The sequence below is a fragment of the Bos mutus genome, chromosome 19, assembly GCF_027580195.1.
Source record: "Bos mutus isolate GX-2022 chromosome 19, NWIPB_WYAK_1.1, whole genome shotgun sequence".
Taxonomy (NCBI): Eukaryota; Metazoa; Chordata; class Mammalia; order Artiodactyla; family Bovidae; genus Bos; species Bos mutus.
The window spans coordinates 26118381-26128836 of NC_091635.1; the positions used below are offsets into that span (position 1 = coordinate 26118381).

Consider the following 10456-nt stretch of genomic DNA (forward strand, 5'->3'; position numbering starts at 1 on the left):
GACTGACAAAGATACACAGCCAATAGAAAATCAAGATGTTCCGGAAGGGTCGGCCTCTCAGCCAATAGAGAGAAAGCAGCGAGGGTGGTTGCGTAGAGAGGCCCTTAGCAGGTTTGCTGGAATTGTGGCGATTGGAGGTCCTAACACACCGCAATCATGGTGAGACAGGGAGCAAAGAAGAGGGACTTGGGGTAGGGATAGAGGAATGGGGAGGGGAGGTCATGGGAAGTTTGGGAGGTCGAGAGGCCTGGTGGTCGATTGAAGGAAGCCACTTCAGTTTGAAGGGGGTGCGAACCTTGGTGAGGACAGCGGCGGGAAATGGGGCTCCTCGAAGCCTCACAGCGCTAATCTCAGAGCTGGAGTTCAGGGTATCCAGGCGCCTCCAGAGTGGAGGACGGTGCGTAGAGGAGCCTGCGAATCAGGGGCTGCGCTGGGTGCTATGGCCTTGTTTGCCCCTCGAGCTGAGCCCCTCCGCTCTGTTTGCTTCAGTCTATTATGTCCTATAACGGAGGGGCCGTCATGGCCATGAAGGGGAAGAACTGTGTGGCCATCGCTGCTGACAGGCGCTTCGGGATCCAGGCCCAGATGGTGACCACGGACTTCCAGAAGATCTTTCCCATGGGCGACCGACTGTACATCGGCCTGGCGGGTCTTGCCACCGACGTCCAGACAGTGTAAGTGTCGGGGGTTCCCACCCACACCCACGCTTCTTGGACTAGCCTTGCCTAGCGGGATGAGTGGCCTGGGTGTCAGTCTTCTACTGAACACTACCACTGAATCTGAGACTTTGTCGAACACTGTTAACGATAGAGTGGATCCTAACCAGGTTAGCATTTACTCGGAGCCAGATACTGTGGAAAGCACCTTATCTTCATGGACCTTAATCTTCTTAAGGACATACATCACCATGTTGCTCTCCCATTTTGCAGATGAGGAAACAAGGTATCAGAGAGTCTTACTGCTCAAGTTGTAAGCTAATGACTGACTCCCAGGATCCCAATTTCTGAGGCCAAAGCTCATGCTCAGTCCCTAAAGAACTACAAGTGGTCTAGTTGGGAGACAAGGCAGGCATATCGAAAGATAATTAATCCATAATGAGCTGGTGCATATTAACTGCTAGAGTAGCTATTTAGTTGACAGTGATTTTGTGAGAGAAGGGAGAATTGGGGAGATGAAATAAGGATTCTGTGAGGTGTGAGGGCTGTGGTCATAACGGGGTGGTGTAGTGGGAAAGGAAAAGAAGGCATTTCTGAGAGTTGTTGCTGACTTACCTAAGTGGCTACTTGGATATTGTGAGGCCAAAGAGTTGTGCATTGAGGTTGGGATTCCTGTCTTTTTTATCTGTTAAGTGTCTAGTTTAGTACTTGACATGTAGGCAATCTAGAAATGTTTCAAAGATGATTTTTGTTTTGAGCATGTTGACTGAAATTGAGAAGACTAGTTTTAGGGGAAAGGTGATGACTTTGATTTTGATACCAATTTTGAAGTGACAAGCCAAGTAGAAACATTCTGTGAGCAGTTGAGGTCTTGAGATTATATCTCAGGGCTGGATAGGCTTTGGTGATCTGTTAAATCTATGAGAACAGATTACAGAGAGACAAAATGTATAGAGAGAAAAAATAAGTGACAACTCAAGAGCTGAACTGTATATTCAGTAGTGGGGTAAGAAGAGAGACAAGAGGAAAAGAGTCAGGGTCAAAGTTTCAAGAGGGAAGATGGGGTTACAGGTGGCCTAAGAAGCAGCACTTCTTGGACATAGTTCTTAGAAGATTGGTAATTCCTGATGTGATATTTTTGAATTGTGGTGCTAGAGAAGACTCTTTAGAGTCCCCTGGACTCCAAGGAGATCAAACCAGTTGATCCTAAAGGAGATCAACCCTGAATATTCATTAGAAGGACTGATACTAAAGCTGAAGCTCCAATACTTTGATCACCTGATGCAAAGGACTGACTCATTAGAAAAGACCCTGATGCTGGGAAAGATTGAAGGCAAAAGGAGAAGAGGGCAGCAGAGGATGAGATGGTTAGTTAGCGTCACTGACTCTATGGACATGAATTTGAGCAAACTCCAGGGGATAGTGAAGGACAGGGAAGCCTGGCGTGCTGCAGTCCATGGGGTCACAAAGAGTTGGATACAACTTAGCGACTGAACAACAACAGATGTGGATGGGAGCTTGTCAGGAATTTTTTTCTCTCATTTCCTTTAAACCTTCCTAAAGTCTCAATAATATATATAACTTGGATATTCTTCCTGAGATCTGAACCAACCAGTCCTTTTATCCCAGTGCTGGTGGAATCAGAGAATGATGGCTTAGTGTTCCTGTCACTGTGAGGCCCCCATTAGTCTTCCTGTCTCCAATCACAGCTGTTCCCCTCACACTATTTTCTTTTCTTCAGGAGGCTTCTCTCACCAAGTTTGCATGTTTGTGGGCAGTCATTGCTAATTTTGCTGGGCCTCATTTTCCTCGATGACGCTTAGGCTTGTGTCTTTCTTCTGGGGTCCTGTGACTCAGTGCTCTGCTTCCAGCAGTCTTGTCACTGGTCTGCTCCCTGCAGGGCCTATCCCTGAGCTCTGCCATGGCACTGGAGGAGGCGTGGCCTCTTTTCTTAGGTGTCTTTCGGTCCAATAGTGCAGCTGCTGCTGTTTATTAACACTCATACGTTATCTCACTGCCAGATGACTTACTTTGTCCCCATCTTAGGAATGGAAAAATTAAGTGGGAAGAGGAAGACTTAGCCCAAGTCAGCTCTCTCAGTTTACTGCTCTTTCTACTGTAAGCTGCCATCACTATGTCTGCATTCAGGCTCCTGTCCAGAGTGTGCTGTATAAACTATTCCTCAAAAACGTGTGTGTAGGGGGGTGGGGGTGGGGGGGTTGGGAATCCGCTTCTTTACTCCCCTTTTCTCACCTCAAAAAAAGAATGAGGAAAAAGGTTAGCAGAGTGGCATGTTTACAGGTAGAAGTGTTGGACAAAACCTCAAAGTGGGCATGAGGCTGGACTTCGGGTAAGAAAATCACTGGGAGACGGGGAGGAGTCTCTTGGCAGGTTTGGGATTGTGTGTCTCCTTAGGCATCTCCTGACCTCCATGAGGTGGACACAGGGGACATTCAGCAATTACTTGCTAACACACTGTCTCCTTCTACCACAGTGCCCAGCGCCTCAAGTTCCGGCTGAACCTGTATGAGCTGAAGGAAGGCCGGCAGATCAAACCTTACACCCTCATGAGCATGGTAGCCAACCTTTTGTACGAGAAACGGTGAGTAGAAGGGTAGCCTGGGACTTGGGGAACATACCAGGAAGGAAATTCCCCTGGCTGACTCATGTCTTATTTGTAGGACAGTATCCTTATTTTGGGGGGTATGTTTTCTCTGGGCCTAACAATCAAATAAGAAAGAAAAAGGGCTACTTCAGAAGAAGGCAGGGAAAGCAAATAACCTTGATCCCAGGCAACAAAATTAATGCTACCAAAGTGTGCCCAGGAGTCTCCCAGCCAGGAGCCACCCTTACCCCAGAGTTCATTCTGTTGTGATCATTAGATTCTCTGGAATACATGGAATCTAGGAATTGCGTATGTTAATTTTTGACATTTGGTAACTTTATGGTGAGACAAGAAGGGGCCCCTAATTGTAGAATTCAGTCCAGAAGTTGTGATGAAATTGAAGGGAGAGCCTGTAGATACTTTCCCCATCCATCTCTGGGCAAAACTGGGTGGTAAGAAGACGAGTTGAGCTCTTTTTTTCTTTATTTTTTTTAAACTTTTTATTTTGAAATAATTTTTGACTTTATAGAAAAGTTACAAAAGTACCCTTTAGCTTTAAAACTAAAATTTTGCCATTTCCATATGTGGAGCAATATTGTTGCCTTTTTACTATTGAAAAATAAGAGTTATTGTTTTTTGGTTGATGTTAATATTCTTAGCTATGAATTGTCTGACATATGTAATAACCATGTTTCTAAAAATCCCAAATTGAGAAAGGCTTAACAAAAGATTTTGAAAAACTATTTTATGGGGGTAGGCAGGGAGAGGTGTTTCTTTTGTTTTGTTTTATAAATTTAATTGAGGTGTAATTGATTTATAATATTGTATTAGTTTCAGATATGGGGGGAAATCTTACAGAGTTGTACAGATTACCTCACACTTAGGTTCCATATATTTAATGGTTCATGTTTACTCGTAATAAAAATACGAGACATTGAGGCTGACCTGGAAAATTCTAGATTCTTAGCTACTGTAACCAGGCTTTTTGTACAAGTCCAACTGAAGTCATTGATTTTTCAGCAGGATAGGCAAATGCAATGATTTGCAAAATTGAGCCATGTACAGACCCTTTTTAAAGTAAAAAACTTCTTATGGATCCCAGAGAATCCATTCAGGCACCTCTGTGAAACACTGCCAATAAAAAGTAAACACTAACCTTCAGGTGGTACCTTGGCATCAACATGACTGGAAGTATAAACACAGGCCCTGAGTTGTGTTGTTGTATTTAGTTTTAAGGTTGTTACCCAGATAATTCAGGACATTCTTATTTAACTTTATTTTCAGTTTATTGAGAGGAAAATACAAAATTAATTTCTTAGACAAATTTGATATCTCGGGATCTGTTTGAGAAATACCAGATCAAAGTGCACTACTTCCACCTCTTCCTCTACCTAACAATTATTATTTTTTATTTAGAATTATTATTTTTTACAAAGTTGTACCTTAAGATCATGCCCATGGGTATTACTGAGAACTGATATAAGACATGAATAATGTCTGTTTACTTACTGTTTCTGTTGAGGATACTGGCCATTACTTTTTGAGTATTTCCTATATAAAGATCCCTATGATGACCCAGGACCCTATGACATCCCTGTTCAGCCTAAAGAAGTTGGAGCAGTCATCACCCCTTTCCCCGGTGACCTGAGTCCCCATGGCCTGAGATGGGGCTAGATAGTCACTCAGTCATAAGCAGGGTGTTAAGGGGCCAAAGATTTGACCCATAAATAAAAAGAGTGGGGATTGTGGAGCCCTATACCAAGGTCACAGATGTGGGGCCCTGTACCAGGGTCATCTCTGGAACTGACTAAGCCCCATAACAGCTGTTGCCTTGAGACCCCCTGACCTAAACCAGCCAACTCCCTGACTCCCTATTAGGTAAAATACCCACACTATAGCACCCTAACCAATCACCTAATGCCACCCTTCCGGCAGGAAGTTTCTTTGTCTTTGAGACTATAAAAATTGGCTACTAGCCCACAAAAGGGGTCAGCTCTCCCTTGAGCTGGTCCGGTGTTCTAACAATGTCTCCTGCCTAATCAACTGTATTTTCCTCTCAAAATAATAAATGAAGATCTCTTAAGATAGATTCTTCTCAGATCTCAAGGTCTAGAGCAAGTTTCTGATGAGCTGTTATTTCCTGATGGCAGACAATGACAATAATCCACCTCACTGAGTATTTTTTTTGCTTTGCCTGCTGGGAGACTCAGAACAAAACTTTGTGTTTAGTTTGAGTGTCTTGCATTCTGTTTGGAGGGGTTTTTTGTTGGTGGTGGTGCATAGGAAGACCTTTTTTTAATGAACTGATTTACACTGTTTTGTTAGTTTCTAGTAGCACAAAGTGATTTAGTTTTATGTATATATGCATATTCTTTTCCATGATGGTTTTTTTTACAAGGGCCTCCCTGATAGCTCAGTTGGTAAAGAATCCGTCTGCAATGCAGGAGACCCCATTTTGATTCCTGGGTTGGAAAGATCCTCTGGAGGAGGGATAGGCTACCCTCTCCAGTATTCTTGGGCTTCCTTTGTGGCTCTGCTGGTAAAGAATCTGCCTGCAATGCAGGAGACCTGGGTTCGATCCCTGGGCTGGGAAAATCCCCTGGAGAAGGGAAAGGCTACCCACTTCAGTATTCTGGCCTGGAGAATTCCATGGACTATGCAGTCCATGGAGTTGCAAAGAGTCAGACATGACTGAGCAACTTTCACTTCACATGTTTTTTTTTTTTTTACAGGATATTAAATAACCATTATATTTACAAGATATTGAACATAATGCTGTAGAGCAGGACCGTGTTTAACTATTTCATATATAGTATCTGCTAACCCCAAACTCGTAATTTATCCCTCCCCACTCCCTTTCCCCTGTGGTAACTGTAAGTTTGTTTTCTGTGTCTATGAGTCTGTTTCTGTTTCACAAAGAAGTTTGTGTCATATTTTAGGTTCCACGTAAGTGATACCATATAGTATTTCTTACTTCACTTAGTATGATAATCTCTAGGTCCATCCATATTATTGCAAACGGCTTATGTTTTTGTGGCTCAGTTTTATTTTCAGTGTTTTTCTACAAACTGCTTGAAATCTTTTTTTGAAAGGAGTAAAGGTATAGGTGTATAAATAGAAGACTGAATGGTGATAGGACCTGGATGAGGATAGGGAAGAACAGGTTAAAAAAAAAAAAAATTCCCGAAGAAAGAAAGAGGAAGAGAGGGTCAGTGGTGAGGGAATATGAAGGTAAGAGTCAGAGAAAAGAAGAAAAAGTCTTAGAGCATTTATAGATGGCAAGAGAGGAGGGGAAGGGGGATTTGGATCTGGGCCAGGGCCTTGTCTGGATAGACTAAACAGGAAAGGAAATGCTCTTGAGTGCCATTTTCTCTCTCTGCTCCTGGTCCCACAGGTTTGGGCCCTACTACACGGAGCCGGTCATTGCCGGATTGGACCCGAAGACCTTTAAGCCTTTCATTTGCTCTCTAGACCTTATTGGCTGCCCCATGGTGACCGATGACTTTGTAGTCAGTGGTACCTGCACTGAACAAATGTACGGGATGTGCGAGTCCCTCTGGGAGCCCAACATGGTGAGTTGTTGGCGTGGAGTGGGGCTGAGTTCTGAGGTGCCCACTCCTTGACCATCAGGGGAAAATGTGTTTACCTGACTGGTAATGAGGAGAATCCCTGAAGGAAATGGTAACCCACCCCAGTATTCTTGCCTTTGAAATCCCGTGGACAGATCAGCCTGACGGGCTACAGTCCATGGGGTCGCAAAATAACAACAACAATGGGGAGAATGGTGCGGGCAGGAGAGAAAGTCACAGCTGTTGAGCCTTGGAAGGGTGTCTAGAAACTTCATCTGCCAGAGCCTTGGCTCCCAGAGAGAGCGCCTTCTGTGAGGAGACCTCAGTCAGATATTTGCTACAGCGACAAATAATTCCTCATTGGAGTTTATGGGGTTCTCACATCCATTCATTGAATAAACATTTAACAGGGTGTAGGATTATTTAGAGGCAGCTCAGCAGAACGGGCTGTGGAGCCAGGTTGTCTAGGTTGGGAACCCAGATCCACCTACCATCTAAATTGGTTATGTTCTTGGGTAAGTCACTTTACTTCTCTATGCCTCCACTTCCTCAGCTGTTAAGCAGGGATAATAGTAGAACCTGTCTTACGAGGGTGGTGTGAGGAAATGGCCTGGAAAGATGGGAGCAGTGCCTGACAGGGAGGGTTAACTGGTGTGCCAGTTCTGCCAGGCTCCAGGGAAACCAGGAAGTCCATCCTCAAGGGCCCATTGCAGCCAGTGAAGCCAGACAGACACCCAGTTATCTGATAAAATGAAGTTGACGGGGAAGAGGAGGAAATAAAGGACCTGGTTGGCAGAAGGAACAGCCTGTGCAAAGGTTAGAGGTTCAGGAGGGGCCTGGGGAGTGGAGTGACTGGAGAGAGCTTGCTGTGGTTGCTGGAGTGTGGGCAGAATGTGGAGGAAGGTGGAGCCTGAGGTCAGAATGAGCCTTGCAAATGCTTTGGATGGCATGCCAAGGAATTGGCACTTTTTTCTTTTGACATGGTGTCTAAGGTAGTAAGAGACCCTAGGAGCCAGAGGCCTGCAGGTTGGTGCGGTGGGCTGTTGGCACCTGCAGGAGGTGCTGAGGTCCTGAGCAAAGAAAGTGGCATTGGGGGAGCAGGGCAGCCAGAGTCTAGAGGATTTAGTCCCTTAAAACAGAAGTGAGAATGGTGGAGATACTGAGGATACTTGAGTTTTCTAGCTAAGCAAACCAAGATAGAGGATGTAGAGGATGGAAGAGGTTTGGCAGGAAATGGTTCCATGGTTGGACAGGCTAGGTTCTGCGGCACTTTGGAGCCATGTGGGAGGAGAGATGATCAGACAGCTGGTGAGGCACAGAGGAGCGGTGGGGACTGTTCTCCCCATTTTACAGAAGAGGGATTGAGGTTTTGTGGAGGGACACTGACTTGCTCAAGGTCACACTGCTGGTTAACGGAGGAGGTTCAGGGCCTCAACTTTATCTTAGTAACCCTGCTTCCTTCTGAGAAGGGGCTGAGGGGGTTTCTCGCACCCAGGGTACTATCCCTCCAGACACAGGAGGTGCCTGGGCTGGGCACCTTGAGCCTAGAGAAAAGAGAATTAAGGAGCCAGACCAAGTGAAGGTCTGAGGTTCTGGGGATTGAAAGGCTGCTACTCTGTTGGCAGGATCCAGAACACCTGTTTGAAACCATCTCACAAGCCATGCTGAATGCTGTGGACAGGGATGCGGTGTCAGGCATGGGAGTCATTGTCCACATCATGTGAGTATGCGTCAGAAGTCTGGGAGCTTTGCAGACACGTGCCTCTCCCCTCCTGCACAAATAGCCCATCTTCCCAGCCCCCGAGTCAGGTGTGAAATAAGAAAGGTTCTTGCAGCAGGCACCAGATAGCAGATATCCGTGCTTCCTAAGGGTGGCAGCTGGGAGCCTACCTGGATTCCCTTCCCCCAACCTCTGTCCAGTGAGGCTCCCTGGCCCCGAGTCACCTCCTCTTGCTCACAGTAGACATTTCTTGCCTTCCTGAACAATGTTCCCAAAATCTCAGGGACCTGTGCAGAGCTCCTGCAGATTGATCAGAATACATCCTGGGTCCCTCCTCTCCTCTCCCCCAGCATGGAAGCCACACCTGTATGGTGTACCGAGCTCAGTGACCACCTTCCAACCCCCTAGCCAGAGTCCTGCCACCCTTTCCCTCTTGTTTGGGGCTGTCACCAGGAATCTGACTGGCTAAAGTCAAAGGTACCCTCCCGACAGCTTTCCTTGGAAAGTGTCCCAGAATAAGGGTCCCATTTGGACCCTTTTGTTACGGGATGACCTGCTTAATTCCTGTGAAAAACAGATTAGGGCTGATATTGAGAATTTATAGTCACTGAAGTGAAACCCTCATACCCGCTTCCTCAGTTCCTTGTTCTCCAGGCTGGGGGAGCCCTCGCCCTGCTCTGGAGTGCTTCACACTCCAGCCTTGAGTCATCCCAGCTCTTGATGGCTTCACCTGCAGAAATTTCTCCATTTCCCCCTTCCTCACCACAGGCCAGGGGAACAAGCTGATGTTAGTGTAGCATGGGCAAAACAGCTAACCCGAGTTAGGACAGCTCTTGCTGTAGTTTGTTCTGTAGTCTCGTGGATTTAGATGTTCTGTGACTTTCTCCCCCTGCAGTGAGAAGGACAAAATCACCACGAGGACACTGAAGGCCCGCATGGACTAACTGTTTTCAGAGCCATTTTTTTTTTTTTTTTAATAAAAGATTTTCTTTCACTCCTGCTTCTTTGAGCGTTTACCACAGATCTCTGTCCCCAGCTGGGCAGTTACAAATAGTACTTGGGGTACAGCTTAGCCCTCAGGTTTTCTTGACTTGCAGCGTGCTCTGCTGGCCCACCAGTGGGGGTGGCATCTGCAGATCACTTGCGGGTACGTGCTGTGCTGGAACCGCACAAGGTGCTTGATGTTCTAGAATTCAATCACCATATCGATTCAAGGCAATATACGTTTTTTCCTTGTTTAATGACCGTTAAGTAACTTGTCCAAGGCCACTTTGTGGCAGAGCAAAGGTGTAAGCCCATGTTCCATTTGACTCCAAAGCCTAGAAACCTTTATACTCAACTCTTGGAAAACCCTTCAATAGTCTTTGTTTCAGGTAGAAATTTGGCCACGTATCCATAAGTAATATCCTTACACAGTAGAGTTTCTTAATCTTGGCTACATGTTAGTCACCTAGGGTGCTTCCAAAACACAGGTATTTTGATCCCTGATTTATTTGGCCTTTTAAAGGGGCCTGGACACCTGTTTTTCCCAAAAGTTCCCCAAATGATTCCAGCTTGCAACCTGTTGCAGATCCCCTAATAAGCAAGTAGTTCCTAAACTCTAGCCTCCATTATAATCATCAGGAGGGCTTGATAAAGCAGTTTCTCGTCCCAAGCTGCAGAGGACCCTGAGGATTGATAAGTTCCTAGGTGTGGTCCTGGACCACACTCTTGAGAACCACTAGATTTTAAGCTAAAAGTCTAGGTGGAGAACTGGAGGCATGTAGAAGTGACTTGTTAAAAGTCAACATAGCTAGTCAAGGGAGAGCTGGGACAGATGTGTGGCTTCCACCAAGTGCTGGCTGTACGTACTGGGGAAGTGTGGGCAGTTTCTCCATTCCTCTGAGAGGGCAAGGGTGAGGGTAAA

General features: G+C 45.8%; 1 protein-coding gene across 1 annotated transcript; it reads left to right on the plus strand.

Annotated features, from left to right (window-relative positions):
* Positions 1-5: 5 nt before the first annotated feature.
* PSMB3 (proteasome 20S subunit beta 3) lies at positions 6-9544 on the plus strand. Its single transcript, XM_005897980.3, has 6 exons — positions 6-159; positions 490-674; positions 3151-3258; positions 6656-6833; positions 8456-8550; positions 9446-9544. Exons 1-6 carry the CDS (start codon positions 157-159, stop codon positions 9492-9494), a joined length of 618 nt encoding a protein of 205 aa, XP_005898042.1. The 5' UTR covers positions 6-156; the 3' UTR covers positions 9495-9544.
* The last annotated feature ends 912 nt before the right edge of the window (positions 9545-10456 follow it).